Source organism: Pseudochaenichthys georgianus, chromosome 16 (genome assembly GCF_902827115.2).
Source record: "Pseudochaenichthys georgianus chromosome 16, fPseGeo1.2, whole genome shotgun sequence".
NCBI lineage: Eukaryota > Metazoa > Chordata > Actinopteri > Perciformes > Channichthyidae > Pseudochaenichthys > Pseudochaenichthys georgianus.
Window position 1 is genome coordinate 18,597,242 of NC_047518.2, and position 17,848 is coordinate 18,615,089.

Sequence of the window (17,848 nt, forward strand, 5' to 3'; positions counted from 1 at the left end):
GCTGTTTGTCGGCATTGTTCAACTAAAATTAGTTACGCGGCTGGCAATACATCAAACTTGGACACTCTTGAAAAGGCATCACCTGAACGTGAATATCACCGGTACCAAAAGACTGAAGTGCAAACCCAACTCCCGCTAGCATTTAAGCCTCCACCACTCGCAAAAACATCAGACCGAGCCAAAGCTATTACAAACGGCAAATATCCTTATGTTGCCATGTTAGCAAAGCGCTACCTGGCTGTGTCTGCTACCTCTGTCCCTAGCGAGAGGGTGTTCTCCACAGCAGGAGACATTGCTAGTGCCAGCAGATCTGCCCTTTCGGCAAGCAATGTGGACAAGTTCATCTTTCTTTAAAAAAACATGAAAATACAATGACAAGCAAGTCCTAATGTCAAGCTGGCTGCTTAGGTACTAGTACAGTACAGTTCAAATACAGATGATTTCAGTTCATCGAAAAGCTGCACCTTAATGTTTATTTTATTATATTTTGTATTTATTTGAGTGAATACATTATTCACAGTTTAATAATAATTTTAAAAAAATATGTTATGTTTTGTGATAATTTTCTGCTGTACCGAAAACGTACCGAACCGAACCGTGACCTAAAAACCGAGGTACGTACCGAACCGAAATGTTTGTGAACCGTTACACCCCTAGTATCGTGAGATTAGTGTATCGCCACAGCCCTAGTAGTCCCTGACATTGATCTTTATGAATCATCCTTTAAACCTCTACTTTTTGTTCTGTATGAATGAGCAACTAGTCAGTCCATTACCTCCAGTCGGCTTAGTTGAATTGGCCATCAGCATAGAAATGTTGGACAGTGGAAGGATATGTAAACATAAGATTCTTTCTACCCTTATGATATGTATTCAGTCAGGAAAATGTTAGTGCAGGGCGAAAATACAAGAACTGTGAGGCGTTGATAGAGCTGTAGAAGGAAAATGACGATGGTGAAGTAGCTTAAATTAAGATCGAGCGGATAAAAGTCCTTGAGTGACAAACTGTCTCCTATGAGATGTTTATAAGAAATATTTCTTTATACTCTTACAGTTTCTTGTCTTTTTCTGCAATGAAATAATGATTATGGCCAGGGAGAGAGATACTATGGACTTTAACACAAAATGAATAGCCTTTTCACTCACGTAAGGATTATGAATTTGCCCAACCCACGACAAATCTTTCTGAAAATATTAATTGAACGTTTTATCTTATACTTTCACAGAGCTAATGCTATAAACTACATTGGGGCAATGTTAGATGTAGGCTATTTCATGTCCTCTTCAAAACCTATTATTCTGCTGCAGAAGCAAGCCAGAGATCCATATTGTGCCCCAGTGCATCAGTTAAAAAGGCTCCATCAGAGTATTACACTCATTATAAGAATGGAAGTCACTTCCTTTGGCAGCTTTGTTAAAGAACGGCTCTCTGAACTTTCAATTTACTGAATGTCAGATCACTTTCGCCCGCACATCAATACAGTTCTAGAATTTGTCCTCCATTGTCCTGTGTGAATATGAGCATGTAGGCCCGGGCATACATTCAGCACACTGTATGTTCTTCCTCGAACCCACACCGTGAAACAGAATCCGTGATGATAGGAAGTCCCCCCTTGGACTTTGATTTCTTATTCAGGATTGATCCGAAGGCTCACTGACCCATCTGAATAATTCATCTCTTAGGAGTGTTTGACCAGACACTGTGTAGTGTAGAATGCTTTATTTGGTGGGTACATTATTCCAAGCATGTATTATTGGCAAAAATGGTGCACAGAATTCTTTTAGCAGAAATATGTTTAGCATATTCTGGCTTTTATAAAAGTACTGTAACAACAGGACATGCTCAAAAACATGAACAAACACAGTAAAGTAAACTTGATGCGTGTGAAAGCATCCCTTCATTACCAAGTATGTTTCAAGCTCAGAAAGACTCACAGTATGAAATATAAACTAAATAAAAATCCAGTGCAGTCACTCGTAAACACGCACTTCAGTCCAGCTTTAAACTCTTGACAAATACATAAACGACAGATGTGCGACTGATTTTGCTCTGACTAAATGTTTTCCTTTGCATATATTATAAACACGCACCAAACAAATTAGCTACCATATTGCTCGATGGAATAGTTTTAAATGGGCCTTCGTCAGCGAGAATCAATTTTGACACAGTCGGAGGGACTCGGCAGGGAAGTGCTGTGGCGAGATTTGGTCCTGGGCCATCGGTTTCCATGTTTACAGCTCTGACACTGCAGTGGAGGGCTGACAGACTGATCGCACAACAGTCCTCACAGGAAAACACCATCGGGGCTGAAAGTGTCGCAGCAGCCTTAACTATGGGGAAGCCAATGTGAGCCCCTGAAAATAATACACTATTCACACCTTAATCTGAATTTTGAAAAGTGAAAAAAATAAGGGAAATCTGACAGAAAACCCATTTTGTCCACATAACTTGTGCGCCTGACATTTGGCAACGCAAGGGCAGCCGACAGACCTTGAGGCTGAATATTTGATCACTTACATTAACACACACCTCATGCAGGTGTCAGGCAGAGATATGGGAAGTGTTACAGATTGTCAAGCATCCGAGAATAACATTATAAATCATCACCAGCAGTGTTCATACAATTATCTGCATGCATGTGGTGATATTAGTTTTCTCTCTATGTGCAAGCAAGCTTGATATACATGTGTATTTCTGTTTGCATGTAAATGTGTTTAAGGTGCTCGGTCGTATGCTAAATGGAAATTATCACGATGAGTGGCTTCATTGTGTGCATATGTTTTTAATTATAAAAACACGCATGTAATCTATTCTGGTGTTTGTTTTGGCCATAGTCTGTTGCGTTGCAGTTTGTGAATTACATAACCCTAACCTTATTCACTTTTTAATCTAGTTCAATCACCTTCTTCGCAACAAGAATACTACATTTGAAGCTGTGAAAATGAATGTTAGAACTGTCATGTACATACCTTAGTTTTTAATATTGTGAAACCCCCTTAGGCCATTGTAAAACTATACGTGCTTTGTTCCAACAGTTGTTGTAGATGAAGCTTGCAGCAGCATAGTGACAAAGTGAAACAGCTCTCAAACAATTGCTATGCTTCTTATGCGAATACATGTTTCACTGAACTACATTGATACACCATAAAAAAAGTTTTTACACTTAAGATATTGGCTCGAATTGGCAAGGCAAATGAGTTTTGCTCAGGTCAATTTTGTACCAGCAAGTGTTTTAAAATGTAAGACTTTGCACAGTCTCGGAAATTGAGTCTCTGTACTTTATCTTGACAAGATGATTTCTCGTAGCTTGCAACAGAAGACAGAGCATAAAAGAGCCAGGGCACGGGGAGCAATATTAATTTATAAATGTGCTAATTGACAAATCTCGCGGCAGGGAGGAAAGCAACTAAAATCACTCAAAACACTCTGCACTCTTCCTCCTCATAATCACACAAACAAAGAAACACACCAACAAAGCAGTTGCATCAGAGCGAGAGCAAACGCAGCCAAAACGTACACGGTTGCTGGCGGTCCTTGCGGGTACGATTTCCATTTAAACAGATATTTGGAATCTGTTTTCCCACAGTACACGCTGCATTATGTAGCACCCAAACAGTCATGAATGAAACGGTATAAATCCACAGAGGAAAGTTTAAGGGGTCGATGTTTTGAAGGGGACCACTGCTGCTCTGTCAAGGTTGAACTTGAAGCAGTAGTGAGACATCTTGTCAAAAATGGACCTCACGGGAGGAGAGGAATGCCGATGGAGTTGTGTCAAGTGTTGTCAGGGTGATGGTGTTGGGAGAAGATGAAGGATGTGATACCGAAGCAGTGAGATGTAGCACGGGGCAAGAATAAGAGTCCTCAGGTCTGAGTACACTCAAACCCCCCTCGAGTGGTTTCATGGCAGATGTCTTTCAGGATACACAAGAGCAACAAATCTGCAGGGAAGTGACCTTTAAGATGAGGTCAGACTGGATGGCTAACATTGACTGTTGGAAAGTGCATATGTAGCATTTTCTACAGCAACCGAAGGTCTCTGAAGGGACATTTAAAGCTGGAATAGGGTCTACCACTAGCTAATGTTTTCTGTGTGTAGTGGTTGCTACTTGATATAAGGATCTCTCTAAGGCCTATGGACTCTTTTAAGATTACTTCACACACAGGTGGTTATAACGAGATGCTAGTATTGCTCGAGATGGTTTGGTTGAAGATTTGCATCCGAAGGTGGTCAAACTGCACTGATGCTTTTTAAGATCTGTAGGATCAACTATCTGTTAATTATTTTTTAATGCACGACATTATTGCCCAAAAATTATATTCTCAGCCTATACTTAAGCAATAGCTCACGACAGGCCGTGGTATATGCTCATTATATCACAGCTAAGGGGCGTGGTTCGGCCCGACACGAAGCGAAACGGAGGGTCGACAACCCCCTTAGCTATAAAACGGTTACCAAGTGTGGCAATATGAAAGAAAAATACACACTCTAATTTAAATAGTTTTTATTAGTAAATAATGATGTTCAAAATAAAATAGTCCCTCCGTTGCCTTCTGCACGAAACATAGTGCGAGGTGGTTGCTATGCAACAACACTAACAGCTAGCGAACATATTAGACAGTGCGTTGATCCATTTGTATGTTGCCGTTTATTGTGCACCCACTGAAAAACTGTCCAGCATCAGTAGCATGGCTTACTTGGTTACTTGTATAGGTTGAGGTTGTTCTAGGCTGTTGCTTGGCGTGGTGAGAATATTGCTCCACTTTCTCCGGTCCCCGAGATTTGGCTTCCAGTAGCTCTGGAGAGAGCTTTCGCACCTGTGGCCACTAACGGTCATAATTTCTCTGCTTTGTTGCAAGACCCGCATCATAAAGCTTTTGAATGGTGGTACTTTTCCAGTTGGTCTACCTGCTCTTCACGTAGCTCTGCATGTCGTCGGTTAGGTGCTTTTTCTTTCTGGAGATAGGCACTGCTCAATCCACTCCTCCATAGTGACCCCCCCGGAGGTCGAAGTTAATCTTAAATGTTTCCATCTTATGCTTTGTAAGTTTGTTTCGTAACGGAAGAAATGTAAATATATTTATAAAACTGACGAGTCAAATCAAGCAATCTGATTGGTCGATAGTGTTTTTGCGGACCTCTTTGATTACAGATTCGAAAACATCGTTGCTTGCTTTAAAAGTAGCACAATTCATTATGTCAAACCTTGGAAAGTATCTAGATATCCCTGCCCTAATGCCAAAGGAACTGCACACTGAATATGTTTTGCCGTTTGATGTCTGTCTGGACCGCTGCGTAAAAAGGAGGGTTTCTGCCCCGTTACTTTTTCAGCCCAACGGTATACTGTTTTTCTCAGATGCGGAGGGATACTGACTTGTTGTGAAAAGTAACTTACAATTCTACCCGTGGTATACGCTCAGATTGCTTGATTTGACTTGTCCGTTTTATAATGTATTTTATATCATATAATACTGAATATCTTCGGTAACTTGACCGGCAAACAACATTTGTCGACATCACCTTGGACTTTGAGAAACTGGGATGGACATTTTCACAATTTTGAGGAGACGAACTAGAAGATATACAGCACACTTATAGATAATACAAATACTAGCCGTTGTTTGAACATGGCAAGAAATGTATCACAATACAAGTCAGACCTGCAGCAGATATGATCAGCTGAAAATAATTTGCATTACAGCACACACAACTAGTGCTGCGTACCTGGACTCACATTCAGGTTCAGGTCAAGTCCAGAGGTTCAGGTCCGGACTTATAAGTCCGGACCTGAACCCATGGCTTGTGTCAAGTTGTGTGAGTAACTAAAGTGAACTTATTGTGAGCTAATTATCAATTGAAAATAAACTCATAATCAACTCAAATTCAAACTCATCAGGTTTATTGTGCTCCCTTCCAACTTGTGTCTACATTTCTCTACAAAGTACAAATGTAAAAAAAACACTTTTTGCCACTTATGGCGCATTTCCACTGCAACGGGGTAGCCCCGTTTAAGCGTCCCTAAGCGTCCTTGCTCAGGCCTCGGGCTGCCTCGCTGGCTGTCCGAGGCCGTGGCGCATTTCCATTACAGTTTAGGACCTGGGGTAGCAACGCAGTGTAGGCGGGGCGATCAGCTTTTTGGTCGGAGCGACGCTGGGTAAAACTGCAGTGGCGTCATCTTCAATGCGACACAACTCACAAAACACACACAACAATGGAGGATGTGGAAGCGATCGTTTACTTGTTTCTTGGTGTGTGGCTTGTTATCACAGCAAGAAGGAAAGTGATCACAGCAAGCATTGTATTGTATTCATTGTATTGAACATAAATAAATCCTTTTTTTTTCATATACATGTGTTTGTCAAATGTTTTAAACAAATATTATCTGAATTGAATATTTGAAATTCAAGCACCAGTAAGTACTGCCCCATAATAACATTTGAGGAAATATCAGATCATGAAAAGAAAATATTTCTAATCAATTAAGCAAATATCAAAGCTAACTATAAACATAAATACTAAAGTGTAAAACACGGCAACACTATATTCATAAATGCAAGTGTAAAATAGTGTGGACAATTGTAAACATGGATGGAGACTAAAGTATCCACAACATAAAATAATATTAAATATAACCTCAATCTTTCTTCTAGACATGTTAAAAGCTTGCTTGAATGGGTTATAGGTTTATTTTGTTCTCTCGTCTTTGAAATATATAAGGAATGTGTTGTTTGAGTCTAGTAGAACGAGGGTATTACAATTGAGCAATTTCTACATGTATTATGTATTTATCATGTATTCTTAATACTATTACAAAATAAACATGTAATAATGTTTTAGAGGAGGACCTCAAGCTAGCAAACTCAATTTCTTGCTTTAAATCTCTTAAAAGTAAGGGGCTTTTTCCTAACTGATGGTGTTTGTTATTGCTTTATAAATTCATGTATGTTTATGATTTTTTTATGTTGGGTGCCATTCATTATCAACAAGAGATAAGATAAGTCAAAGAAGTACTTTATTGATGGCAGTATACAAATACAAATGTTGTATCAAAAAGGCATGCCATTAAACAATACAAATAAAAAATGTAAAACTGTATTGCAGCCAGCATAAATATACATGGAATTGTAAATATAAAATGAACATTTTAAAGAAAATAAATAAACAAGGAAGTACAAATGTTGCATTTAAAAATTAACTAGATAACAAATATATAATATGTACAATAACTATTAAGGTTTTTTGAAGTATCAGGGAGGAGACGGGCCACGTCGGCTGCCCAGTCATGGTGCCGTTCCTGCTGGGCCCGATCCTCTCCTCCTCGTTTCCTCTTGCCTGGGTGACAATAAGATAATAATTAGCAATAAGGAAAACACACAGGACAGGTACAGGTCACACAAGGATATAAGAATAACATGTATAAACAGAACAACAGTAAGGTGAACTAAAGAAAGTTCTGGCCCTAGATGTTTACAATGATTGTGAAAGTGAATTACATTATGTCCAGCCTGTTGATAATGAATATAAATATATGTATATGATTGGATGTCACACACAACTGTACTAGCTGCTTACTAGCTAAGACTTTACTTGTAACAGAGCATTTCCACACAGTGATATAGCTTATTTTAATTACTGACGATGGATGATCCACGGTTTAAAAAAACAAAAACACAATTCCAGTCGTTTTGCCATTTCTATTTCTTACCTAGAACCACACGCTGCGGTGTCGTGATGGCACTCGGTGTTGGTGGTTGAGTCGGTGTCGATTCTTCGGCTGGGGTCCGTTCTGGATTCGATGACGATGTGGACGGAACACTGCCATCACCCGTTGTTCGGGAATGTTCCTCCTCACGAGTCCCCATGTAATCATCTAGAACAGCAAAATGACTTGTTAATTCCACAAACTACTGCAGCACAATACTAAATAGGAACAACAACTATAGAAAAGAAAAACTGAACGTAAACAATGTCACATATGGTGTTAGCAAACAATAGCTCTAGCTAAGGCTATCTGCCTAGGCTATCTGCCTTAGCTAGCTATGTAGCTCTTTGGGGCTCCATAAAAGCACGGGTTGTCGAACATTAATGTAAGGATAAAATAGACTTCTTTGTTAGAAGTGAGCGTACCTTGCAGTCCTCGAAAATCCGCGCTCGGACATCTGTGCAGAGACATCCTGGAACACTTTCACATTTCTCGTTGTTCCGTCGAGCTCCCGCTGGATTTTATCATCCCCAATGAGATGTAGGAACGTCGTCACCTCCTCGGTCGACCACGGTGTGATTTTCTTCGACGTTGCCATTTTTGTAGCTCCTCCGTTTACAAAATGCTGCAAGCTTGCTTCTTGATATATATGTGACGCGAGGGATGATCTCGCGCGCGATCTTGTGACGATTCTCTCTGACCAATCAGCAGTCGAGTGTTGACGTCACAGCCCTGGCCTGGTCTGATAGAACCACGATTTTATGGGGCCGGAAAAAGAGAGAAAAAGTACCCGCTAGCCGGTACTAGGCTATATGGAAATGCCACCAAAAACTGGCCTGGCCGCTTGAGGACGGTCCAGGACGCTTAAACGGGGCTACCCGCTGCAGTGGAAATGCGCCATTAGTCTACAAATGACTTATGACAGCAACTGCAGTGAACTACTACAAAGTTCAAACATTTATTTCATTTACCAAACTAAAGTAACCAAACAGTCGCTGAGCTGACTGAGCCTAAATCCCTAAAACGTTGCTGAAAGGTAGAGTGTAGAGTAGACTATACACATTACACTGTTACACACCTACTATACAGTATAGGCTACACTGTAGTGACTGACTGTACAGTCAGTGTAATCTACTGTCTATACACCATGTCTTTTCTACAACTCTACATGTGCAGTGTGAGAAAAAGTTTTTAGAGAGTACTTGTCCATGGACAAGTGAGTTTGGCAATGTACTTGTCCGAATACATTTTTCACTTGTCCAGAATTGACAAAAATTGGGGCCACTGGAATCTTCTTCTTCGTCATCGTATTTTTTTACATTTTCCCACGGTTTTTACGACACCGCTAACGTAAGTGAGCGGTAACATTTTACTGCATCACACAAAGGGATGGGTATCGTTTGGATTTTAACGATTCCGGTTCTGCTTTTCGATTCCGGTTATTTTCGGTTCCGGTTCTTTGAGAGGGTGAAAATAAGTCCCATGACAAACTGGGAGAAAAATATATTTCTGAAAACATTAAGTCAAATCTGTATTCCTATTTACAAATCACTTCATACTGTTTAATTTCTTACGGTTATTGAATACAATTATATAAAAAATAATCTCTGCATTGTTTAGTTAGTTCTAAGTGGTGCAGTTTGAGAATGTACAAAGACTCCAGCTCATTCAAAACTCTGCAGCTAGACTACTAACGAATACCAAAAGGAAGGAGGGCTACTCTCCACTGGCTTCCTGTAACCTTCAGAATTGATTTGAAGGTGCTTCTCCTCACATACAAAGCTCTGAATGGACAAGGACCCAGCTACATGGCTGACTCTCTAATGAACTACACACCCGCCAGAACTCTGCGATCATCAGCTGCAGGTCTACTAGAGGTCACCAGAAAGAGTCCTAAGAAGATCGGTGATGCAGCCTTTGTAAACTACGCCCCAAACTGTGGAACACGTTACCCAACAATATTAGGGAAGGCTTAATCTCTTTACCAAAGCATTTTACTGATCTTACACTATTATACTACACTATTCTCTGTGATTGACATTGCACTATTTCTCTATGTTTTATTCCCCATGTTTTTATTTTTAATTATTTTATCCCACTTTATGCTCTTGCTGCTTGTTTTACACTGATGTTATGTCTTATTTTGTACTGATGTAAAGCACTTTGAACTGCAATCCCCTGTATGAAAGGTGCTATACAAATAAAGTTATTATTATTATATTTATAGCCTATAGGCCTAGCGCTTTTCTACAACTCAAAGACGCTTGCACGCTTACACATGTCCTGCAATACACCTGCTGCAGCTGCCCAGTCCCTCACTGTTTGTAAAAGTTAATAAATAGTATAAATAGCATTTCAATAATGTACTTTCTATACCCTGCTTCATAAACAATACTGACATCCTGCTCCTCCGAGTCTGGGGGTCCGGGGATGTGAGGACAGCGCGAGGACAGACAGGGAGGCTGCTTCACTTCATAAAGGAAATGGCGGTCAATATTAACAGCATAGGAGCTAAAACGCTTAATAACCTTCATTACGTGTTAGAGAAAGAACATAGAAAGTTTGACAAAGTTGAGGCTGTTAAACAGGCAGCGGATCCGCTGTGTGTAGAAAGAGAGAGAGGCGCTGAGCTGCACCGTGCAGCGATCAGCTGATACGGAGCATAGAGAGAGCTGCGGTCCGCGGGGCTCGGCCTCGCCTCCCCTCCTCACAACTCTTATTAATCCCGGGACCGGACAATTGTTATGTGTTCCTACTCGGAACCGAGTGTTGCTTCCCAACCCGGCCACTGTGCTACACTTCCCGCTCCGCCCCGCCCCGCCCAGCCCCCGTCTAACGGAGCGTCCACACTACAGCTCCAAAAATAGCTTGGAGCTGGGCGTGTCTGGAGCTTGGGGATTTTATTCAAGCAACACGGCCAACAACCAATCACATGAATCTCCCGCCCCCGACATACAAAGCAAAAAACCCCGGGGATTTTATGCGAGCAATATATATATAAACTCCCCAAACAGGCGAAAACCTACCAGTTTCCCCCACTGTCTCTGCCACCTCCCTCCATGCCTGGTTCCTCCGGTTTGTATCCCGGGAGGTGAAGAGGGTCTGGTCATACAAAACCGGGTGATTCGCTACGGTGATAGTTAGTTTCTCCTCCGACTTTTTTTGAAATATAGAAATGAACGGCGGGATATCTCTCCCAGCTTAGACGCGGTTTGATTGGCTGGTGCTTCAGCTGTCAGATTTTGGGAAACGGGATTTGATTGGCTGGCGCTGGCTACTCCGGCGTCCAGGCGACCAGAAGTTGAACAATGTTCAACTTCTGGTCGCCTGGGTCGCCTGAGACGCCTCGCTCGGCTACCCACAATTCAGTTCGGCGAAAAAGCGCGGCTACGTGACGTCACCCCATTGAAAATGAATGGGCAGCTTGGAGCTGCTTGGAGCTTTCGACGCTGTAGTGTAGACGGGCCGTAACTGTACAGAAAGCGGCGAGATGCATTTCCTTAGGAATCGACATGCAGAACCGAAACTAACATTTCTAAACGAACAATGGCGGACACGGACAATTTGCGAATGAGTTCTGCCTTTTGTAAACTGAATGTATCAATAATTTGTCAATACATCGGGGCGAAAAACGTCACTTGTCCGCCGGACAAGTCAATTGAAAGATCTACTTGTCCGATATTGTAAATAACACGTCCCGGACGGTGGGACGTGTACTTTTTCGCACACTGATGTGTACATTATACAGTACATACTACATACATAGTGATGTACATACATACTGTTAGAAATTAAAATCAATGTTGATATGGCGTAATTTGAATTAAATACACTATTTAATTGAAATCAGTTTTATTCTGAAAAAAACAGAAGTCCACACTAACTTAATACTTTTATTCTGAAAATTCTAAACTTCCGGTTAGCATTAGCATGTGGCGAAATGCTACGTTTTCAAACCGTGAATCGAAGGTGAAATGACATGGGATGTTGTACACTGAGCACACTGGGATTAGCACTCATTTATTGACGCTGAATAACGTTTATCAGGGAATGTTTAAATAACCACAGACACCAGAATGATGTAATTTAGCAACAGAAAAAGGCAGGAATTGCATTGGACCCGCCCCCCGACGACGTCGGCCAATAGAGCAAGCCAAGAATTGATCTCTTCTACCCCCTGACCTGGGCTGACGGGAGATGAGGAGAGCGCCTCCTTTTGCAATTTCATTTGTACACCACCGCATCTTTTGTGTAATTAAATGCTGTTAACTTTTATAAGCTTCCCTTGACTCTTTTCAGTCTCTCCTCCCTTCAGGGAGGTTTTAGATGGTTTAGAACAAAAATGAGAATATATGTAATTGCTAGTTTTTTTGCGAGTCCAAGTACCGGTTCCCGACGTTCCGGTTTTAACCGGACTTGAAACCGAAACTTTTTACAAGTCCAGTACCGGTTCGGCGTACCGGTACGCAGCACTACACACAAGTACTAATGGCTGCACAAAACCATGTGAATGACACGCTGTCGTTTTCTTTCCAGCAACCATTTGGAGAAGAGCCTTCAGCTTCTGATGGACAGGGTGGACGACATGAGCCAGGACATTGTCAAGTATAACACCTACAGCCGCAACGTGAGCAAGCAGCAGCAGCAGAAGCACCAGGTAACACCCGAGCGCGCACACACGGACACGCCACACTACCACAGACACAATGAACAAGCAGCAGACAACATCACCCTACCAGCGTGATTATAAGGGAAAGAGTGACACACACACACACACACACACACACACACACACACACACACTTGCAGCCACAAACTCAGCAGGAAAACAGCAGGTATATTTCTCTCATTCTTGGATGCAACCAATTGCAGCTATAATCACAGCAGGGAACCTGTTTGACACACACACACACACACACACACACACACACACACACACACCTCAGGCTCACACTTTAATGGACATGCACCCACTGAGGACTACCTGAAGTAACCACAGTAAACGGCAAAGGTTAGAGTTATATAAACATTCAGTGATATCTGTAACTATACTCACATTTGTACACATGGATATTCCATACTACTCAGTAATGCTGTGTTCACAAAATAGAAGGCCTTCTCTGGCTCTCATTAAATTGTAGTTCTGCTGGTACGCAGTTCTAAAAGAAGGCAACAGCCTCTATATACGCAGCCCTTTTTTGTTTCAACACAGGACTACTTTTTGTCTGAATCAGCCCTTAAAATACGAGGAAGGATCAGACTGGTGCGTCAGAACAATACCTGCATCACGTGATCAAGAACAATTGCCAAGTGCTCGGAAAAAGACATGCATGTTTTTACTACTTTATGCATATCGTTATCTAATTTCCCACTGGTCTGATTTGGATCACTAACTTAATTAATATACCATTTAAAAAGACTGCTTTGCTTAACAATTGCATTAACCTACTGATGAGTGGATGACAAGCTAATCACCAAGACCATCAGCAGTAATGTCTCAATCAAAGACACAGACACAGGTTTAGTGTATTGTTTTATTCTGAGCACACACTAATGAGATAAAACTAACCCTTTTACATATGTCATAGTGTTCAACCCTCACCTCAGTGCTGACATGCACTCACTGAAGAATAACATCACTTAATTTCAGGCACGCTTCCCCTTCATCTCCTGCATTATTTTCCCCCTCAATGAAATGGTCATTTTATTCACTACATTTATTTACATTTATGTGCAGTAGAGTAGGTTCACAAGGTTAGAAACCAGGCTCTCAGGATCTTTAAATACCACCCAGGGGGAGATGATGCATATGGAAGCAGAGCTGGTATTAATGAACAGACCCTTTCTTTATTTTAATGAGAAAGTGAAAGTCTTCTGTTTTTATTCCTATTCCCTACCAGTGAGACACAGACTTAATTTAAAAGCAGTAGCACTTTGTAAAACACTCACACACGTACTGCAAAGACTCAGGACACACACTCCACCTAAAGTACAAACTCACCAGAAGCATCAAAAAGGATCAGAACAAAATGTACTCACACAAATGGAATACGCCACGGAGCATCTGCAACTATAACCTCAGCCAGATGCATCATAAACACAAACACAAAAGGTCACACACACACACACGCACAACTTAGGAAAATGGAAGCATAGGCGTTCAAGGTTACTCACTGATGCCTCTAAACATACACCTACATTCAAACAATTCCATTATTCTCAGCAAGTAGAAATGTCTGAAGCATTCACGATAGTCGGTGCTGAGTCATCATCGCCTCGGATGACAGCCAAGTTCACACACATTACACAGACTTACAAAAAAACAAAACGCATCTGTGACCACAGGTAGTCCACCGCATGCGCATGAGGAATTCACCGCCCGGGCCAGGGAGAAACACACACCTGCGTAGTGCGTACACACATCCCCGGGCCAATCTCACACACAACAGCCATTACGATCCATCATCCTCCTCCCCTTCTAACCTTCTCATCATCGCAGCCCGCAAGCCCGTACCCCTCCCTCCCTCACACACACACACACACACACACACACACACACACACACACACACACACACACACACACACACACACACACACACACACACACACACACACACACACACACACACACACACACACACACACACACACACACACACAGGGTCATGTCATACACAATATCGTACAGACAACCCCTGTGATGGTGTCCTGTTCCATGCGATTCTCTACAATGAACAAACAGCGCGCACAGAGCCTCTATTACGCCTTTCACACATCTACAGTACTTGCTCCATGTAATCTTGTGCTATTGACTCAGCTGCTTCCCGGACAAATGGAACCTTATTAATCATCATAGAAAGTTGCGAAAAGGCGCTGTGCTCGGAGGGCTCCATTTTTCATTTGCAGCTCTCCTAAATTTGGTAAATAGCACGTTCCCCGGCCCAATCTGTGGCCGAGTTAGTCTTTGTACCGGGAAAATGTATGTCTCACTCCCCCTGATTTATTCATTTTCAATTTTCTTTTTCTTCTCTTTTCCCATCGATGGAAGCAGGCAACACTTTGCAGAAGATTAGTTATGGAGCAATGTGTTAATCTTATGAGCTGAGGAGTCATGATTCATAGTTAATGATACAATTCAGCAACCATTAGATGATTCAGCAATATTTTCCAAGTCATTATTTCTGAGTCGTGTAATTATTTTGATGTACAAACAGTAAATATACATAAAAGGCAAGCCAAGTCGTAGCTAGGAGTCTATTTTGATGTAGTAGGTGCTAAATGGATACAAATCCATTTCTCCAAGTTTTTCTCAACTTAGAAAATTATTATCAGTTCAAACTGAAACAAAGAAAATCAAGGGTGAACGATCTGATGTAGAGTCCATGTTGGATCTGTGAAAAAGAAACCCAAACTTAACATTCATTTTTTTTTTTTTTATACAAAAGACCTTATCTGAGGGAATAACAGATAACACCTACACAACAGAATCATGACCCATCAATTAGCTAGCAGTTTTAGTAGAGCAATGAATATATATATATATACGTTTTAGAAACTCATCAAAATATTAAAGTTAGTATGTTTCGGATTATTTAAATGGAACTCAAAAACATATGTAATTTTAAAGAATTTGTTTTCACAAATGGAATTGATGTCCTATATTATGAGTTCCACTAGTTATTTTTGATGTACCTTGTGATCTGATCTCATATGAGTACGCTCTGATGCATTCTGACCACCTGGGTTTGAAACGCTGGCTTGTATCACTGAATGCAATTTGCTCCAAACTTTCTCACATCGGGCCTCTAGTCCAGTTACCAACTTTGAAAGTTTTTTTAACCATAGCACATTGCCAAAAACACACCATCTCCAGCATGAGTCAGTGTTTTCAGCGGCATACTGTGCGAGGTCTTCTCTGCAGTAGCCCCTGGAAAGCTGGGTAAAATAAATTCTGAGAAGTCCTGCAGTTGTCAGTACAAGACCTGTGACGTGACAGTTTTATTTTCCACCCAGACAATGACCTCCAACACAAAGCCAACACTACACGGGAGTCCAGATCTCAAGCCAAATCAGACTTTGTAGCAGGACTTGACAACGGCTGCCCCCCCCCCCCCCAAGTCCCCATGCAACCTGACAGCCCAAGCACTTTGTAAAGAAAAATTGGCTGTAAAAAAACCTTCTAAAATGTCTTCCAGCAAATGCTCACTTGAACGAGGTTGTTTTTGTTCGATTTTTTTGTTTTAATTTGAATATTTCTTTTGATTGAGGGAGATCAATACTTTTAAGGTTTTTTATGTCTATATTTATATATGGAAGGTGGAAGAGCAAAACTATTTCAGTTTGGTTGTTTAGAACATTTGCATATATTAGCATTCTGATTATGCAAAGGCTTGCTGTGACGCATTGGCAGGCAAAAAGAAAGAACACTGGAGGAGTGGATGGTTAAATATTTGACTCGACGCTTATGTTGAGTCAGCTTCAGTCCCCCGTACAGGTGCGTTGAGAGATGTGTGGTTGAAAGCACTCAAGTTGCTCCCAAACCATTTTTTTCTCATCTGCCGCAACCTCTCCTTTTGCCGGTCTGTGTCAGGCTCTCCTCCATCTTGCCAAATTAACAAGGCTTTTAGGATCTCCAGAGACCCGGCACCTCGCTGATTTACCGACTGTCAGCCCTCTACAAATCACTCCATTTCTGTCAGCCCTTATAACTCCTCTCTGTCTGTCTCTTCTTTCATCGCCATGTATCTTTACAGCTCACTTTCTGCCTGTTGCTTTTTTATTATTATTATTATTATTATTATTCTATGCAACATTGTACTTTCTACATCTCTCTCCACTTTATTGCCCTGTTCCTGACTTACTTTCTTCATACCTTTTCTCTCACTTTATTCACCCGCTTTCTCAAGTTAATGTTTCACCCTTTCTCTTCGCCTCACATTCTCACTGTGTCGATTCTGCCCTTGTTTTTCTTTCTTTCATTTCTTCTTGTGCCCCTGCTTCTCTAACCCCGCCCCTTGTTTTCTCTGTGTCCCCCCCCCCTCCAGTACGTCCAGAGGCGGACGCAGGAGAACACCCAGCGACAGAGCCGAGGGGAGCCCGCTCTGCCCGAGGAGGACATGAGCAAAATGTTCAAGCCTCCTCAGGCGCCACCACGCATGGACACGCTGCTCATTGCAGGTACGCACATACATTCACTATGGCACAAACACACAGCCTTCACGCACGGACTGAGCTCATTTAGGAGACCCCCCCTCTCCAAACTCCAACAGCCGCCTCTGCTCCCCTCACAGGAGCTCAGGTTCTGCTTTGTAATTATCTCCACCATTATCTTGAAATTACATTAATTTAAAATTTATTGACTCAATCTCCAACTCGCCCGCCCCTTTCTGTGCCGTTTCACGCTGTTCAGCTCTCCCCCGCCTTCTGACAACATTCTGATGCTTCCGTTTACTTTGTTCCACACTAATTTGATGTTTTCTGTTCCTCCTCCCCTCTCTCCCACAAATGTATGTATATTTATGTGGGTGTGTTTTTGTTGTGTGGGGGCGCGTGGATGCATGTTGCTACCTTCCAACAGGGCAAATTAACAACTACTGCCAGAACGTGAAGGAATTCACCTCTCAGAACCTCGGGAAGCTGTTCATGGCGGAGGCTCTCCAGGGACACAACTAGAGGAGGGAAACTGGGTGAAAGAATCTGCGATGGAGGGGAAGAGAAGGACGAGAGGCCGGATAAAGAAAGGAAACGGAGATCCAAAACCACCTAGATTGGAAGAACACACCATCTTTATTAGTTTTCTAAGGATTTACTCATTGTTGTTATGCCTGGTTCCATCTTGGATACAGAATGATCTTTGAAAATCACTTGATTTAAATAAAAGTATTGCATCTCTACATTTGTCTCTGACTCTGTATATCTTCATAGTGAATTACTATTCAGCTTTTAATTGCTGCATATTTTATTTAGTTTGTTTTCTGTTTTGCTGTACAAAAATGATATTCTTGTACACAACGTTAGCATGCCTAAATGGGACTCGTGCTCATAATTATACATTGTACTCGTACATGATTTCATTGCGACATGCATTTCGACTTGCAGTTTGAACATCCAACAGGTGGAACCAATCACTAGTGGATTTGCCGG

General features: G+C 41.6%; 1 protein-coding gene across 1 annotated transcript in view; it reads left to right on the forward strand.

The window, feature by feature from the left end:
• LOC117461277 (eukaryotic translation initiation factor 3 subunit H) overlaps positions 1 to 17,598 on the forward strand; it is an 83,088-nt gene extending 65,490 nt beyond the window's left edge. The window contains exons 6-8 of the mRNA XM_034103096.2: positions 12,240 to 12,360; positions 16,750 to 16,882; positions 17,283 to 17,598. Of these exons, the coding sequence (XP_033958987.1) occupies positions 12,240 to 12,360; positions 16,750 to 16,882; positions 17,283 to 17,377 (349 nt within the window). The 3' untranslated portion in view covers positions 17,378 to 17,598. The remainder of the gene's footprint in view (positions 1 to 12,239; positions 12,361 to 16,749; positions 16,883 to 17,282) is intronic.
• Positions 17,599 to 17,848: the final 250 nt, after the last annotated feature.